The sequence below is a fragment of the Heterodontus francisci genome, chromosome 13, assembly GCF_036365525.1.
Source record: "Heterodontus francisci isolate sHetFra1 chromosome 13, sHetFra1.hap1, whole genome shotgun sequence".
Classification (NCBI taxonomy): Eukaryota; Metazoa; Chordata; class Chondrichthyes; order Heterodontiformes; family Heterodontidae; genus Heterodontus; species Heterodontus francisci.
In genome coordinates, this window is record NC_090383.1 from 54,075,667 (window position 1) to 54,093,109 (window position 17,443).

The 17,443-nt window shown below is 42.9% G+C and overlaps 2 protein-coding genes across 2 annotated transcripts in view; both read right to left on the bottom strand.

Moving 5' to 3' along the window:
• Positions 1-8,914, bottom strand: part of LOC137376709 (chitin synthase chs-1-like) — a 62,713-nt gene extending 53,799 nt beyond the window's left edge. The window contains 4 exon segments of the mRNA XM_068045684.1: positions 679-820; positions 2,608-2,712; positions 7,943-8,112; positions 8,743-8,914. Coding sequence (XP_067901785.1) covers positions 679-820; positions 2,608-2,712; positions 7,943-8,112; positions 8,743-8,914 — 589 coding nt within the window.
• A 1,612-nt stretch (positions 8,915-10,526) lies between these two features.
• LOC137376710 (chitin synthase chs-2-like) overlaps positions 10,527-17,443 on the bottom strand; it is a 31,343-nt gene continuing 24,426 nt past the window's right edge. The window contains exons 6-9 of the mRNA XM_068045685.1: positions 14,986-15,075; positions 13,079-13,290; positions 11,481-11,617; positions 10,527-10,646 (exon numbers count right to left, since the gene is read on the bottom strand). Coding sequence (XP_067901786.1) covers positions 10,527-10,646; positions 11,481-11,617; positions 13,079-13,290; positions 14,986-15,075 — 559 coding nt within the window. The remainder of the gene's footprint in view (positions 10,647-11,480; positions 11,618-13,078; positions 13,291-14,985; positions 15,076-17,443) is intronic.

The window sequence follows — 17,443 nt, forward strand, 5'->3', positions numbered from 1 at the left end:
GCTGCCCTCCAGGAAAAAGGAAGTGACAATTATGTCTGAAAGAGAATCCTTATATAATTTGGATTTTCCTGTTTGTAATGCTCCGTGTCCCCTGCTGTATGTATATTTAAAGTGATATTCTTTGTAACAGTCTTACGCCAGAAGAAATACTGTACATAAAATAAAGCCCATAATTAGTTTCCTTTTAAAGCAATTTATTTTGATGTGGATATTGTAAACCTAGTTCATTGGACATTTCCATTGGTTGGATTGTTTTAAAAGGTACAACGGATGAAGATGGTCCTTAAGGAGCACTGCTTAAGAAACACTTGGAGGTAATTTTAACTTAACCTGCCCAGTGGAAAACTGATGGGATCAGATCTGTCACTCTGCCCGATTTGAAATCAGTGGAAAGTAAAATGTGATCTGATTCCATGAGTTTCACATCCAGCTGGTTAGCTTAAAATGACCTTCGTAATAAAACAGTAGTTTACTTAATACCTAGTTCTTAATGACTCGATTCCGATCCTTCCATTTGACAGTTTCTATTTTAAATAATTAACAAGTGGATCATATAGTATAAAGAAATTTTAAAAAATGTTTCGTTTCATATATGCATGTGCAAATGAATAGTCAAGCCTTATAGACCAGGAAAATCCAAAGTTCAAAAATCAACACAGGCTGTGCATTTTGACCTACCTAATCCAGTTGGGTGTATTCGACCACATGCAGCTCCTACATCAGGATATCTTCTAAGTCTGTCAATCAGCAGAGTTACAGCAGATGGTTGGAATTCAGTGTCTCCATCCAGTGCCAAAATGTACGTGTTCATTTTCTCTGACTGTAAAATACAAAATGGATCAGCATTAATAAATTCAAATGTTCTTTCTTTTTCTTCTCCCTTTCCTGAAGGCTGTGCTTATACTGAAATTTGCCTCCACAGGCACCAGCCAAACATGTGAGCCTCGCCTTGAGTTTTAACATTTTACATTCTGGGTGTCAACCTGGGCTCATTGGTAACACTCACACCTCTGACTCCATACACTTCAGCACATAATCAGCTCAGTTCAGTGCAGTAAAGAGGGAGCGCTGCACCATTGAAGGTGGCACCTTTCAGATGAAATATTAAACTGAGGTCATATCTGCCCTCTCAACTGTTTATAAATGATTGCATGATACTACGTGTAGAAGAGCAGTGGAGTTCGCCCAGGATCCCGGCAACATTTATGCAGATCCCATCAAAATAAGATTATCTGGTCATTTATCTCATTGCAGTTTGTGGGACTTCACTGTACACCAAATGGCCATTATATTTTCTACATTACAAGAGTAACTACACTTTAGGGCAGATTGAGGGTCATTAGAGGCACAATATGAATGCAAGTTCTTTCTTTTCTATTCCAACAAGAAAAGTATCGCCATTGAACCCAATCCTATCATTAACCCATGAATCGTGCATACTTACAACCAGGGTAACTAAACAGCACTCAGGTACAGGTATTCCCTGCTTCCTTAGCTTCCTAGTCTGCAGCTACTAAGACAACTTACAATATTTTCATTAACAATGATGATGATTGATGAGCTCAAACCTGACCAAAGACCAAGCCTTGAAGAATTGCTCGCAGCATTACATTTGTTGCCTTTAGAAATAAGATAATTGAGGTAGGACATAATTCAGCTCCCTGAATTGTTTGGATTTGTAGATAGTAGGAAAAAAGCCGCTGACTTGAAATGTGAGTGTAGTTTTGAAAAAAAAACAAATACAGGATTAACCAGTCTCAATCGAGAGAATATAGGATGGGAAATATTTAGTCAGAAATGTCACTGAAGGCTTGGAGCTAAGTATAAATGGATTTAATAATAGCTCATGGAACATGCTGGCATTTAAGAAGTGTCAGCCATGGCTTATTTGGTGGCATAATTGCCTATGACCAAGAAGATTGTAGGCTCAAATCTCACACTAGGGCTAAGCATAAAAATCAAGGTTAACACTTCAGTACAGAGCTGAGGAAGCCTTTCAGTGAGTCATTAAATTGAGGTGCTGTCTGCCTTCTCAGGTGGATGTGAAAGATTCCATGGCAGCATTTTGAAGAAAAGTGGGCAATTCATCCCTGGCATCCCGGTCAATCTTTGTCCATCAATCAACATCAAAAAAGCAAATTATTTGGTCATTACAACGGTGCTGTTTGTGAGAGCTTGTTGTGTGCAAGTTGGCTGCTGTGTTTCCGCATTACAACAGTGACTGCACTTGAAAATTACTTTTTGACTGTAAATTGGTTGTGATGTCCTGTGGTTGTGAAAGGCATGATATAAAAGTCTTTAAAAGTCTTTTTTCTTTCTATGCGGTTGTGACAGATCTTTAGTCGACAAATAACACAGTGAACAGAGAGGTTTGAATAGTAGAGTTGGGCGGGCGGTGCTGGATCAATTATGCTGGGATTTTCCGTATTACGTTTGGGGATCAGGAGATCAGAGAGAAATCATACTAGTGATTAAGTCTCAGACTGCCCTCCAGACCTGTCCAGCTCCTTGCCTTCACACAGAATATTGATGTGCCTGGTGATGAGAGTGAGCTTCACCTTTTCAGATTTTATGTAAAATTATAGCTTATTCAAACACTTTCCTCACCTCTAAATATGTATCAAGTTTGTTTCTGATCTCTGGATGCAGTTGTTTGGAGATAAAGTGCTTCCTGTATAGTTTCCAACCCAAAAGATAATACATATACATCACCTAAATAGAAAATGTGCCAGTTAAAATGGGGGACATGGTTGTAAATAGGTAAACATGGCCTTCTAGGCCATTTCAGAGGACAGTTAAGAGTCAACCACAATTCTATTGGTCTGGAGTCACATGTAGTAAGGGCAGCAGATTTACTTCCTTAAAGGACATTCGTGTACCAAATGGGTTTTTACAACAATCAATGACAGTTTCATGGCATCATTACTGGGACAATCTTTCAATTCCAGATATTTTTTGAATTTAAGATTCCACTATCTGTCATTATGGGATTTAAATCCATGTTCCCAGGACATTATCCTGGAGCTCTGGATTATAATTCAGTGACATTACCACTACACCACCAGTCTCTCCACGGTATACTGCAGTATCTATGTCTATCACTGCAACTGAATTCAAGACCTTTTGTAGCAAGGTCTCAATTCCTGACCAAACTTTTACCAATGTGCTCTCATGTTTTCCTATGTAATTTTAAACATTTCCCTCTGTACCAAAACCTAAAACACAATCGCAAAAGTTTCAGCAACATTGCAGCTTTTCTGCTGTTTTGCTTTACGAAAAAGGTTAACACCTCCATTCAGATTATGTCACACCAATGCACTAAGCGATTATTTGTTAATACTGTGCACAGTAAAATATACATTAATTACCATATTTTATGTGTTTCATGAGGGTTTACTGTTCAAATTAAAACAAAGTATAAAATATAATGTATATAATATAATGTAAATATAACGTATCAGCTCCAACAACACTGAAGAGGCTCGACACCATCCAGGACAAAGCAACCCACTTGATTGGCACTCCATCCACAAACATTCACTCCCTCCACCACCAACGCACAGTGGCAGCAGTGTGTACCATCCACAAGATGCACTGCAGCAACACATCAAGGCTCCTTAGACATCACCTTCCAAACCCGCGACCTCTACCACCTAGAAGGACAAGGACAGCAAATGCATGGGAACACTACCACCTGCAAGTTTCCCTCCAGGTTTACACACCATCCTGACTTGGAACTATATTGCCGTTCTTTCACTGTCACTGGGTCAAAATCCTGGAACTCCCTTCCTAACAGCACTGTGGGTGTATCTACCTCACATGGACTGCAGCGGTTCAGGAAGGCAGCTCACCACCACCTTCTCAAGGGCAATTAGGGATGGGCAATAAATGCTGGAGTAACTAGTGATACCCACATCCAATGAATGAACAAAAAAAGAGAGAGAAGAAAAACTGGGAGATAGTTGATTTTGAAGAAAATATACAGCATTCTGTATTTTCAAAACAAAATTGCCAAAACTGGTCCTCAATGTAACACTTCATTCACTACAGATTTCAATTTGAAATAGTCAGTGTTTTTAACGTTATTACTGTGAAAATGATTTAATGATTTGTTCCATTTTAAACTGATGATCTGTAAGGAGGATACAAAAGGCTGGATTTTGTTCTCCCCAGGTGTCAGGCTCCGTGGCGGGGCTGGGCCTAAAGATGCCTCTGAGAAAGGGCCGCCAAGCATCCGACATCGGGAGGGCCCGACCCAATATTATCAGCGGTGGCGAGGCCTTGTAATGGCCCCCACCCCATCACTCAGTGATGGAACCCACATTTGAATATTTAAATGAATTAATGATACTCATGCACTGCTTGATGTACCACTGCGATTTTTCAGCCTGGTGGCCTACACTCCTGCGCCTTCACATCCCCATCCGGAGAAACAAGGTGCCACACTGGTGGGAGGAGATAAGTTTATCAGTGCGGTGGGGGGGTGGAGGAAACTGGGTCAAAGTAACGTCATGTGTGTAGCGGATGGTGGGAAGAGTTGGAGTTTAAAATTTATGCAGTTTGCGAGGGGCGTGGAGGTCAGATGGACAAGTGATTTGGTGGAGGGAAAGGGCAAGTAATTAATTGTATTGCTATTGGGGGGGTTGGGAGAGGGGCAGAAGAAATGTCTGTATTTCTTGTTATTAACTTTACCTTTAAATATTTAAATTTACTGGTAGGGCTGACAGCCTTTTAAAAATGGCATCAGTACCTGCGCACAGGCAGCTGACGTCATTGTTGGGTCGGACAGCCCACCCTCTCCATGTGATCGGGGCGGGGCCCGCCCCAGCTATTTAAATGAGCCACCGAACGGAAGATGCAGCGGCTCCGCAACATGCTGGCTGCCGTTTCTTTCGTCCGCCGCCAACATCGGCTGCAGGCACAGAAGATTCAGCCCAAAGCGTCTGTAAAGGGATATAGATAGGTTAAGTGCATGGGCAAAAATTGGCAGATGGAGTATAATGTGAGAAAATATGAGACTGCCGACTTTGGCAGGAAGAAAAGAAAAGCAGAATATTATTTAAATGGAGACAGACTGCAGAATGCTGCAGTACAGAGGGATCTGGGTGTTCTTGTACATGAATCATAAAAGGTCAGCATGCAGGTACAACAAGTAATTAGGAAGGCAAATGACATGTTGACCTTTATTAATATAAAAGCAAAATACTGCGGATGCTGGAAATCTGAAATAAAAACAAGAAATGCTGGAATCACTCAGCAGGTCTGGCAGCATCTGTGGAAAGAGAAGCAGAGTTAACGTTTCGGGTCAGTGACCCTTCTTCGGAACTGACAAATATTAGAAAAGTCACAGATTATAAGCAAGTGAGGTGGGGGTGGGGCAAGAGATAACAAAGGAGAAGGTGTAGATTGGACCAGGCCACATAGCTGACCAAAAGGTCACGGAGCAAAGGCAAACAATATGTTAATGGTGTGTTGAAAGACAAAGCATTAGTACAGATTAGGTGTAAATACACTGAATATTGAACAGCAGCAAGTGCAAACATGAAAAAAAAACAGTGGGTAAGCAAACTGAACAAACTAAGATGAAATGAAATAAATGCAAAAAAAAAGATTGTAAAAAATGTAAAAAAGAATGTAAAAACAAGGAAGAAAAAATAACTAAAAATGAAAGTAAAATGGGGGGCTGTCATGCTCTGAAATTATTGAACTCAATGTTCAGTCCGGCAGGCTGTAGTGTGCCTAATCGGTAGATGAGATGCTGTTCCTCGAGCTTGCGTTGATGTTCACTGGAACACTGCAGCAATCCCAGGACAGAGATGTGAGCATGAGAGCAGGGGGGAGTGTTGACCTTTATTGCAAGGGGGGTGGAATATAAATGTCGGGAAGCCTCGCTACAACTGTACAATAGCACTGTAGGTGTACATACCCCGCAATGGACTGCAGCGGTTCAACAAGGCAGCTCACCACCACCTTTTCATGGGCAATTAGGGATGGGCAATAAATGCTGGCCTGGCCAGAGACACCCACATTCCATGAATCAAAAAAGAAAACAGGGCACTGATGAGACTCTACCAAGAGTACTGTGTACAGTTTTGGTCACCTTATTTAAGGAGGGACATATTTGCATTAGAAGCAGTTCAGAGAAGGTACACTAGGCTGATTCCTGGGATGAAGGGGTTATCTTATGAGGAAAGATTGAACAGGTTGGGCTTATGCTTATTGGAGTTTGGAAGATTGAGAGGTGATCTTATTAAAATGTATAAGATTCTGAGAGGGCTTGACAGGGTGGATGCTGAGAGGATGTTTCCCCTCATGGGGGAATCTAGAACTAGGGGACACAATTTCAAATTAAGGGGTCGCCCATTTAATATGGAGATGAGAAGGAATTGCGTCTCTCAGAGGGTCGTTAGTGCTTGTAATTCTCTTCACCTGCGAGCAGTGGAGGCTGAGTCATTGTATATATTCAAGGCTGAGTTAGACAGATTTTTGACCTACAAGGGAGTCAAGGGGGGCAGGCAGGAAAGTGAAGTTCAGGCTACAGTCAGATCAACCATGATCTTATTGAATGGTGGAACTGATTCGAGGGGCCGAATGGTCTACTCCTGTTCCTATTTCTTATGTTTTTGTATGTAAGGGTTGATCCATTGTACTTTTCAGTCTGAGGTATTCACGAATACGACTGTTAGGAATTCAATATTTTAGCACACACAGTGTATTCATATTAGATAAAAGAAAAAAATGACAAAAAAACCTATATTACTTGCAATATTTTCCAGTGAACGGATTTCTGAAGCACTGCCACAGGAAGCCGGGAATTCCCCAACAATCCATTTGATGCTTTGTTTCTCATTCTTCTTACTATCTGTCTATTCTCTTGCTCTCTATCTCTCTCATTCAACTGCAGGGCAGTCGTGGTTGGCAGCAAGAAAGCAGTTTCCTGAGCAGAATCAGGGACCTGTGTTGGGTTAGCACTACCACATTTTGTTGGTGTGATGTTTACTGATTTTCTGACCCAACATAACAACAGCCACCAAGGATCTTTCCAAAGGAGTCTCATGGCCATCTTTGAATGGAGCACTCGACAATAAGTGGGTAAGGAAAATCCTGGTTCTGCCAGTTCTTAAGGAAACCCCATCCAAGAGGGACAACGTGGGAGCCTTTTCACTGATTAGTGCTATCTTAATCACCTATTTAAGACGGGAAGTATCATTAGGTAGATTTAAAATGTTTCATGCTGTCACACTAACACCAAAAATCACTATTAAGGGAAGAGAATGATAGACCTGTCTGATCTAAAAGACAGTTTGGCTCGGGCACAGGGTTTAGTCCCAGCGGACCTTCCTGCTTTCCGCTGTACTTAACATCCCTTCTCGGGATGGTGATACGTCTTGGAAAATGGTGGTAAGTACTGAAATGGAGGGGGAAGTTCCCTTTCAATCCAGAAAACAAATGCAAAAGGAAAAAAAACAAATGAAAACGCAAAAAATTAAGAATTAGTTGATCACCTCATTTTGTTAATCTATTCTCCAGACTGGCAATCCAGTGTAATGCTGAGGGAGTGCTGCACTGTCAGATATGCCATCTTTCAGATGAGGTATTAAACCATCTGTCTACTTAAGAAGGATGTAAGTGATCTTATCGCACCAACTAAAGAAGAGCAGGAGAGTTCTCTTGGTCTCCTGGCCAACATTTACCCCTCAACCAACATCACTAACTGAAATTATTTAGTCATTTAGCTCATTGCTGTTTGTGGGACTTTGTTCTACATAGATTTGCTGCCATGTTTCCTTACAATACAAGGGTAACTACAACGCAAAAGTAACAAATTGGCTGTGAAACACTTCGGGACATCTTTGGAGGTGAAAGACACTACAAGTTCTTCCTGCTTTTGGAAATTCATTTTTCTTAAGCAACAATAACATAAAACAGTTTTTCATATAACCTGTGACCATCTTTTACGATTTCGGATCAGCTGTTTGTCTTTCAGGTGAACATGTAGGCCACTTCCACGAGGTAATATGTAAGACAATCTTCCTCCATAAGGAGTCGAGATCGCTTTTACTCCTGTAGTCCCTTTCTCATTTTCATCAGAAGAAACCATTGAACTGTGACCTTGAAAAACCCTATAACACAGAAGAACTCTGTTATTCATTTAATATTTCTCTCTAATGAATATTTTTGTTGGGGAATGTTCAAGCGGTTGATTTCTTCTATTTTCTTCTGTTTTCACTGGGACCACTGCTGCCCGCTCCTTCCCCTCCCGACCAACGTAAATTGCAATAAAGTTGCAGGGTACAATCCGGGCAGATCTTCCTGCTGTCCAGTACATTTATTAACCCCTCTCAGGCCACCATGCAGCAGTAGTAGTAGCAGTACGCTGTGGGAAATGGTGGTAAGTATAAAATGGAGTAAGAAGTTCTCTTTTGCGTCAGACATCAGAGATACTTACTGTTAGTGGGAATGAATCTGAAAGAATCATTCGACACTCGGGTCTGCTCCAAACGTCAGTCTATTGGGTTACGCCGGCAGGGAGCAGGTCATTGGGCAATCCAGATTCCTCTCCACCGAACAAAGGAAAATCATCAATACTTATACAGTTTCAAACAGTTACTCAGCCCATCCCGGCTGGCCAATCATAGTGATTATAGATTATATACATTGATTAGTAGAACCAATGAAATGGGTTACTAGACATTGGGGGACTGCATGGTCAGCTCATGTTCTTGGACAGCTAGGAGTTACTCATGCGTACATGATGTCTTCCTGATTCATCGTCCTTGGGCCTTATGTATACATAACATCTTATCTTAACCTTGTTACAGGCTGGCAACTTTGTCAGCATTCCATCTTTGTCGACATAAGGGCATCTGCTAGAGGCCACCTGATTAGGCTCTGCTGAATTTATGTGAATCATCCCTTGTGAGGAATGTTGTCAAGTTAGCTGAGTCCCATGGTGCCTTGCAAACATTTCATTGCTAGCTGGAATTATATGTTATTAGTTATTCACATAATATTTATTGCAGGTGCCTCTGCCCTGGGAATACGCTTCAACACTTACCCGCTGAAGGCCTTGGTGTCAGCTGAGGCCTTGAGTCTTATTAAGGTGCTTCCACTCCTTTGGGCTGAATGTTTCAAGTTCTCCACCATTGTCAGTGGTGAGCATCCGGAATGGCGCAACGCACACAGGAGACATGCACCACAGAGCAGCCTGTATATTTTGTGCGGCGGCTCATTATCATGGAGGGGACAGAATGCTGGCCCCTGATGACATGAAGGGGGCGGGTACTGTGTCCCTGGCAATGACGTCTTGTGCCGCTGTGGGTGCTGAAGCCATTTTGAAAGGGCTTCAAACCCTTCAGTTTAATTTAAATGTTTAAAGGTCCCGTTGATTTAAAAATCGCAATAAAATTTTAATTTAACTTTGAAATCCCTCTCCCACCACCCCCCTCCACTGAGTACTCAATAAATAAATTGCCCTATCCCCTAAAAGAAACATTTTTTGCTCTTCCAAACTTTCCCCTGCCACAAACTTCAGCACCTTTGACCCCCAACCCCTTCCCACCATTCCCACAACCAATAGGAATAGTTTTCCCCACTCACATCACCTCACGTCCTGAAAACTTCACTCTTCCCCACCAGTGTTACTCCTCAGATCTCTGAACGGAGATCCAAAGGCACGGGAGTTCCAGCCGCCTGCTGGCCTATCAGCGTAGAACGGCCGTCAGGATAAAGTAGGTGTTTATGCTTTCATTAACATTTATTTAAATATTTAAATTAAGGCTCTGCCACTGAACGGCGGGGTAGGGCGGGGGAGGTGGCCGCCTCAAGGCCTCATGCTGCTGGTAAACTGGGGCGGGGCCTTCTCGGCGTCAAGGTCCATGGCTGGCCTCTCACAGAAGTATTTTCCAGGCCCCCTCCCACTATGACCCCTGACATTGTGGGGAGGGGGGTGGGGCTGGTAAAATTCAGCCCTTTAAGTCTCCTCAGATCTTCAGGTGCTACACAGCCTCCCTGGATGGTACCACGGGAGTTTTGTGGCTATCACCAGCAGGTTCACCATTGACAGTGGGAATCCTTTGAATGCCTAATGAGCTCCACCCAGGATAATCAGTTAAGATTAGTATACTCTGAATTTGTGAGCAAAAGAAATGGATAATTTGCAATACATTTAAATTCTGTCATTTATCACACGTACTTCCTGTGTCACAATCTTATCATTCCTAGCTTCCTAAGGTTATGTCATGGCTGTCACACCTGGAGTATCACCATGGGCAATGCAAGCTGTTATGACCGAGGCAGGAGGAGTGCACTGTTTATACTAGTCCCACTTCTCCACAGGTCACAACATATATTTTAAATTTTCTCACTTATCGATACCGTCAATCATAGACTATTTTCCGAAAATAAAACAGACTAATGCTACAACCAAAAGCTTGTGAGTTTTCTCTTTCTCAGGTGCATACTACTGTCCCCAGGCTTGTTCTATTACAGCACGTGACTGACTTCTCTGCTCGCATCTTCCCCTGTTACAAGGGTTCTATTCTATTTTTAAATTGAGTCATGTGACAACCAGTAAACATAGTTGCCAAACTAGTCCTTTCAGTGCACTCTTGAAAAACAACTGGTCCAATATTTATTGACTTTGACTATGAAATCCACAAAAGATATTTTAACAAAAAAAAACAGAATTACTTCCATAAAACCTCTACCCTTGGAGAAATGAAACAGAATTTTAAAATGCATTTCATGACAAATTGGGGAAAGCAGAAAATAAAAAATGTAAAAACACATTTTGCCACTCACACTCATTCACTCTTTTCTCAGTCTTGCCACTGTCTACAGCTCTTGCATTGTTAATTGTTGGATGAAGCTGAAGAGGGAGACTTTATGGAAAGCTTTATCAAAACCCTTCTAGTAATAAATTAATTCATGGTATTTCTGTGGAGGTTTGTGTTTAAATGTAATCAATTATGAAAATAAATTCTAATTACACATTATTGAGGATAAAAAAACTGGGGAATTTGCTTTCTATAAGCAGTGTCCAGCTTTCCTTTGGCCACTTCAAATGGTTGGCTATCTTTTCAAAAGAAATGAAAATGCCTCTACATCCCTTTCCTTAAACTTAGGGAGGGCCTGCACAAATTTAAACAGCTCTCCACTGGGTCCTGTGTTGGAAACAGATCTTTCTTCACCAGAGCTTTCAATGGAGTCAAGGCCACCTCTTTGTCTTAGTTCCATCATTTTTAAAAATCCAATTCCTTTCCTTCTCTTTCTCTTTAAAATACTCTCTCTTTTCCCCTTTCCTCTTTTTCAAATTCAAGTTTCTTCGTTGTCAATTCTCTTTCAAGCTCAAGTTTTTTCAATTCTTTTTCCTGCTCAAGTTCATGCTGCTTCATCTGTAACTACATTTTAGCTAATTCAACTGCACTACCCTCTGGTCCACTTTCTTCTTCTTCTAATTGTAAATGCTGTGTTATTACCTCAATTACATCTGCTTTCTTCACTCTTGGTTTTAACTCTAACACCAACAATTCTGCCAAATCTTTTAGTTTAACCTTGGTTAAGTTCTTCAAATCACTCAAGGATACATCCTCCTTCCCGAGAAAGGTTGCAGCAACTGTTAAAGACATTTCAGTGGTGTAAAATTTACTCTATTAAACAAGACACCTGGTTCTTTTTATTTTTCATTTTATCATTTATTATTACCCCACTTACAATTGTACGCCATCGATGTTGGATTTATCCCAGATGAGCCCCCAATTATCCGACCAAGGCAGGAGGAGTGCTTTGTTTATTCTAGTCTCACTTCTCCACAGGTCACAATATATATTTTAAATATTCCCACGTACCAATACGGCCAATCATATACTCTATTTTTCCCAGAATAAAGCACACTAACACTACAACCAAAAGCTTGCGAGTTTTCTCTCTCTCAGGTGTGTGCTGCTGGGCTTGTCCTATCAGGTTATATTACTGACTTCACTGCCCACATCTTCTCCTGTTACCATGGTTTCTGTTCTTCTTTTAACTTGAGTCATGTGACAACCAGTAAGCATTGTTGCCAAACTAGCTCTTTCAATGCACTCTTGAAAAAAACTTGTCCAACATTCATTCAGTTTGACTATGAATTCCTCAAAAAATATTTCAATAATAAAAAAACAGAATCACTTCCATAATAAAGTGTATTGCCATGTATAGTTATCTCCAGTCCTCTCAACACTAGGTGCAACAACTGCCCTTGCAAGTCATGTCTCTCAGGATTGTTTCTTAAAGTGGCACTGCAAGTCTCTTCAAGTGAATTTCAAAATTTAAATTAGGTTAGATTTCCTGCTGCTGCCAGGTCAGTTTTATTTCAGTTTGCTTTAATTTAATTTATGCTTAAATTTGCTCTCCCGCCGGTGTCCCCATAACTCTTCCCTTCCTGTTGCTTCCTCTCACCTCGGCCTGCATGTTCTCACAGGGCTCTGCATTTGATCATGGGCCTAATACTCCCTGCAAACCTCACTCTCGATTTACTTTTTTTCTACTAACCGGCTGGGGCCAGAGCCCACCTCCATTTAAGTCTCGGACCAATCGCTCACTAACAGGTCCCATTCCAGCTTTTATTTGCTCTCCATCTCTCACATGCCCTCAGACAGTTCTGCATTGCTTCTGGTTGGTGTCTGATCATGTTTTTGGACAGGAACCTAACCAAGTTCACCTTGACCTATTTACGGCAGTCTTGAGACAACAGTGCAGTGAGGGGTGAGGGAGGACATAGGGGAGGGTACTTCAAAATGGACAGTTCAAAGATGGAGGGAAGCAATGGAAATGAACAGCTAGTAGCCAGACAGAGGGAATGTATTGGAAATGAGGGAAGGCGGAGGAAGAAAGAGGGATGGGTGGGAACAGGAAGTTAACTGGTAAGGCCTGCATGCCACATTCCCCCTGCACTCACGTGCAACATTTAATCAGCCCATTTACCTGCATTTATATATTTTGATAACTTTCCCACAGGTGGAAGTTCAGCTACTGAGGTTAACTTGACATTTGTGGAGCCAAATAAACTCGAGAAAAATTTATTAATTTCTACACGCACTTGAAAGAGTGAATTTCAAGGATAATCTGTAAGTTTCTTCCATTGCTTTGATAAGTGACTCAACGTATTCATTAAGAACCCTCTTCTTGGTGCCTGCCTCTTTGTCGGTAATATTCCTGAATGCATCATCAAACATAATGTGAATTTCAAAATCAAAGCTGTCATCACTTTTGATTGCAGCCTTTCTACGTTTTTCCTTGAATTGGTCCAACCTGTTAGCAAATAAACAAATACAGTCACAAAAACGTCACCATCATCAGACTGCTCACCTGCTGTGGAAACCCTCATTCACACCTTTGTTACCTTTAGACTTGACTATTTGAATGCATTCCTGGCCAGCCTAATATTTTCCACCCTCCATAAAAAGGCACAACCTGCCCAGTCAACCCTCCAAAGTCCTCCTCACTAACATTGAGGGACTAGTGCCAAAATTGGGAGAGCTGTCTTACAGACTCGTCAAGCAACAGCCTGACATAATCATACTCACTGAATCATACCTTACAGCCTATGTTCCAGACTCCTCCATCACGATCCCAGGGTAAGTCTTGTCCCATCGATAGAACAGAATGACCAGAGGTGGCAGACAACACAATGCTATATAGTCAGAAGTCTGTGGCCCTGGGAGCCCTCAACAGTGACTCTTGACCCCGTGAAGTCTCATGGCATCAAGTCAAACATGGGCAAGTAAACTTCCTACTGATTACTACCTACTTCCCTCCCTGAGCTGATGAATCAGTACTCCTCCATGATGAATACGACTTGGGTAGCAAGAGCACAGAATGTACCCTGGGTGAAGGACTTCAATATCCATCACCAAGAGTGACTTAGTAACATCACCGCTGGCTAAACTGGCTGAGTCCTGAAGTACATATGGAAACATAGAACACTTATGGCACTGAAGGAGGCCATTCAGCCCATGCTGTCTGCACCAACTGGTGCAGTCATTGAAGACACTGGCACTCTGACATCGCAAGGAAGAACATCCGCTACTGATACTCCTGCCTACTGGGTAGCCTCATCTCCTCAGAGGTATTAGTGCCCAGTCTACTCTGTGGCCTTTTTCCCCTCCCCCATCACCAGGCTGCACCTGCCGGTGACCAGCCTGTTGCTGTTGTCGTTGGCCGCCTGCCCGCCTCTCCCTCCTTCTCCAGATCTCTTCCTCGCTGGAGGAGCCAATTCCGGAATGCACAATGCCCATGGCACAGTGCACCTAATATCTGATGTGGACAACTTTCCAGTGATCGCTGAGAGGGAAAGCAATCCCAGCCCTCTGTTAGATATCTCCTCAAATATGGCTATGTTCAATTTGGCCAGAGTGGGCCAGCAATTTTAGCCCTAAACCCTAACTCCCCCTTACCGGAAAGCCACAAACTCACAAGGCCCAGTTCCTCAGGCCCCTTCAATGCTGAGCCGTTGCCACTTATTTAAACCTAACAAGGCTCCAACCACCAACACCCTCCACCCCCCCCGCGACCTGTGTGTGTCCCGTGAAATGGTGTGGGGCACGTAAAATTAAAGTGCATTGATTTTTAAATGACCTTAATTGGCCTTTAATTGCCTTTAATTTGTGACGAACGGAGTTCCCATCTCGCTTGCCGTCCTCGGCTCGAAAAGTGGCCTTCAGCTGTCACGACATCGGGGGCCCGAGCTGACCTCATGACTCATCATTTCTCGTTCCCCCCCACCTCCAAGGATGTCCACTATTACAAGGTAAAATTCCAGCCTTACAAATGTTTACAAGAATTATCTTGTAACAGATGAAACATTTAAGTGTTTCACTTTGACTAAAAATATATTATAAACTTACAGGCTGATGGTTGCTGTGGATTATTAATGACCTTAACTGGTAAATATTAGCTATGGTAAAATCCTTGATACAAAGAGGCACATATTCCAAAGAAGCTTACCTGAACAATGAAGATATTATTCGAATCATTTCGTCCAGTGTTTCATGCCACATAGTCGCACACACATAAATCATCATTTTTCTTGTCTTTCTGTAAAATTAAACAGGAGCCATTTTGACACTAGTCAGGAATATAACATTAAACACCATAGACTTCGAAGCCATTATTTTCCCCATCATTTGTGTTAAAAACTTAAATTTTATTAACTAATGTGGATAATCAAATAAAAATGACAACAAATAATTAGGGCCAATGATTTGTTGTCATTTAAATCTGTTCGGAAACTAATCCCTGAGATTTTTAACATGATATTGCAGTAATGAGGCAGCAACAGTTGGCTGAGTTTTATTTTGGCAGTGGCGGTGCCAGCGTTGGGCCAGGAAGCAGGCGGAGCGATCCCGCGTCAGCCATTTGTCAATCCTCCCCCCCCTACCCCGGCCAAATTCAACAGCGTACAGGCCTGTCGTAGAGGCTTCCATCCCCTTTAAGGGACAAGATCCCACCTCAAGTGCCACTGGCCAATCAGAGGGCTGGCAGCTCATCAGTCCCAGCAGTGCTGCTGGGAACGGTGGCCATGGCTGGAACTGCACCCAGCCCAGAGCAGCGTCATGGAGACCACCCTGAGACCAAGGTAAGTGGGGTCGCAGTCACCGGGGCCAGTCAGGCAGGCCCCGACGAGGGGGTGGTTGATGAGGCTGGGGGCCTTTCACCAGCAGCGGTTATTGCCATCAGGGAGCCACCTTATGGGCCATGGATTGCCCCTAAAGATGGGAGCACCCCACCCCCCACTCCAAGGTAACCAGGTCTCACCTGGTGGTGTCTCTAAGTGGAGGCAGGCTCCTCCCTTGTAAGTTGAATGGGAGCAGATATGGGAAGCTGCCTTAAGTGGCCCTTAATTGGCCACTTCAGTGGCTCAATTAGCCTCAGGCGAGTGGGCCATCCTCCACCTTCCCAGCGCAGACATATTGGCATGGTGGCAGGGGAAGGCCAGCCCCTCCCCATGCCATTTTGTCAGTCCCTGCCCGCCTCCCCTCCTGTCTCCAAGGGCCGGATCAAATTCAGCCCATAGAATGTTTATTGTGGGACATCACATAGTATCAAAACACAAGTCAAACCAAAGTATTAAACAATTCAGTTTTATAGTTTGAGTCTGAGTTATTTAGTGTTTTCTGTATATTGCACGGAGGATAGCAAACACCAAGGTTTAAGTACAAGGCAGTAAACCAATTGAATGGCTCAAGTGATGTTACAAAACGTAACCACGAATCTTGGTTAATAACTACCATTAGAACCATGGTTAGATCAGAAATTTGAAACCTCCATGTAAAAGTCTACTATGAATATAAATCTGGCACTTTTTTTATTCTAACACAGGACATAGGCATCGCTAGCTAGGCCAGCATTTATTGCCCATCTCTAATTGCCCCTGTAAAGGTGGTGGCCAGCCATCATAAGGAGCTATTAGGCCAGATGACCAAAAATTTGGTCAAAGGGGTAGATTTTAAGGACTGTCTTAAAAGAGGAAAGGGAGGTAGAGAAGTAGAGAAGTTTAAGGAGGGAATTCTAGAGCATAGGGTCTTGGTAATTGAAGGTGGAAAGGTGGAATGATTAAAATTGGGGATGCACAAAAGGTCAAAATTGGAGTAATGCAGATATATCAGAAGGTTGTCGGGCTGCAGGAAGTTACAGAGATCGGAGGGAGGGGAGGGGGGTGGGGGGGGTGCGCGAGGCCCTGAAGGAAATTGAAGGATGAACATTTTAAAATTGAGGTGTTGCACAACTGGGAGCCAATGTAGATCAGTAAGGACAGGGGTGATGGGACTTGGTGCAAGTTATGATACAGCCAAGAGAAGGAAGGTGAATTAGAATGAAATCAGACACTGAAAGAAAAATTAAGAGGGAAAGAAAGATTGGATTAAGAGAGAAAAAAATGACAAAGAAAGAGTAAGAAAAATCTTAGAATTTAAAATTTGAAATCTTTTAAATCTCTAACAACAATTTACTGTATGCAGGAATGACTGTCAATGGCCGGAATATTACACCGCACCACAGAGCAGATTGGTGGCGGGTGGATTGTAAAATTGAGTGGGAGGTGGGGAGTGACATTCCCGATACCTTTCTGCCCCCGGTGCAATTTTACCAGGGGCGGTGGCGGCATGAAACAGCCCACATGGCGGCCTCCTTGTCAGCTGTGGGGGCCATCCTGAACGGGCACCCTGTGCCACACAGAGAACCCCCCCATGGCCCAACCGCACACTGTGCAACACTCCCCCTCCCCCCCCGCACACTTGCTTCGCTGGTTACTGGCTGATTGTCCCCAGTTAGGTCCCAAAACCGACCTTTTCTCTGAGGCCAACGTCTACAATCCAGCTGTTGGTTGGATGCAATACTAGCAGTGGCCACTGTTCCCAGTGGCACTGCTGGGACCAAGAGCTGATTGGCTGGCAGCTCCATTAGG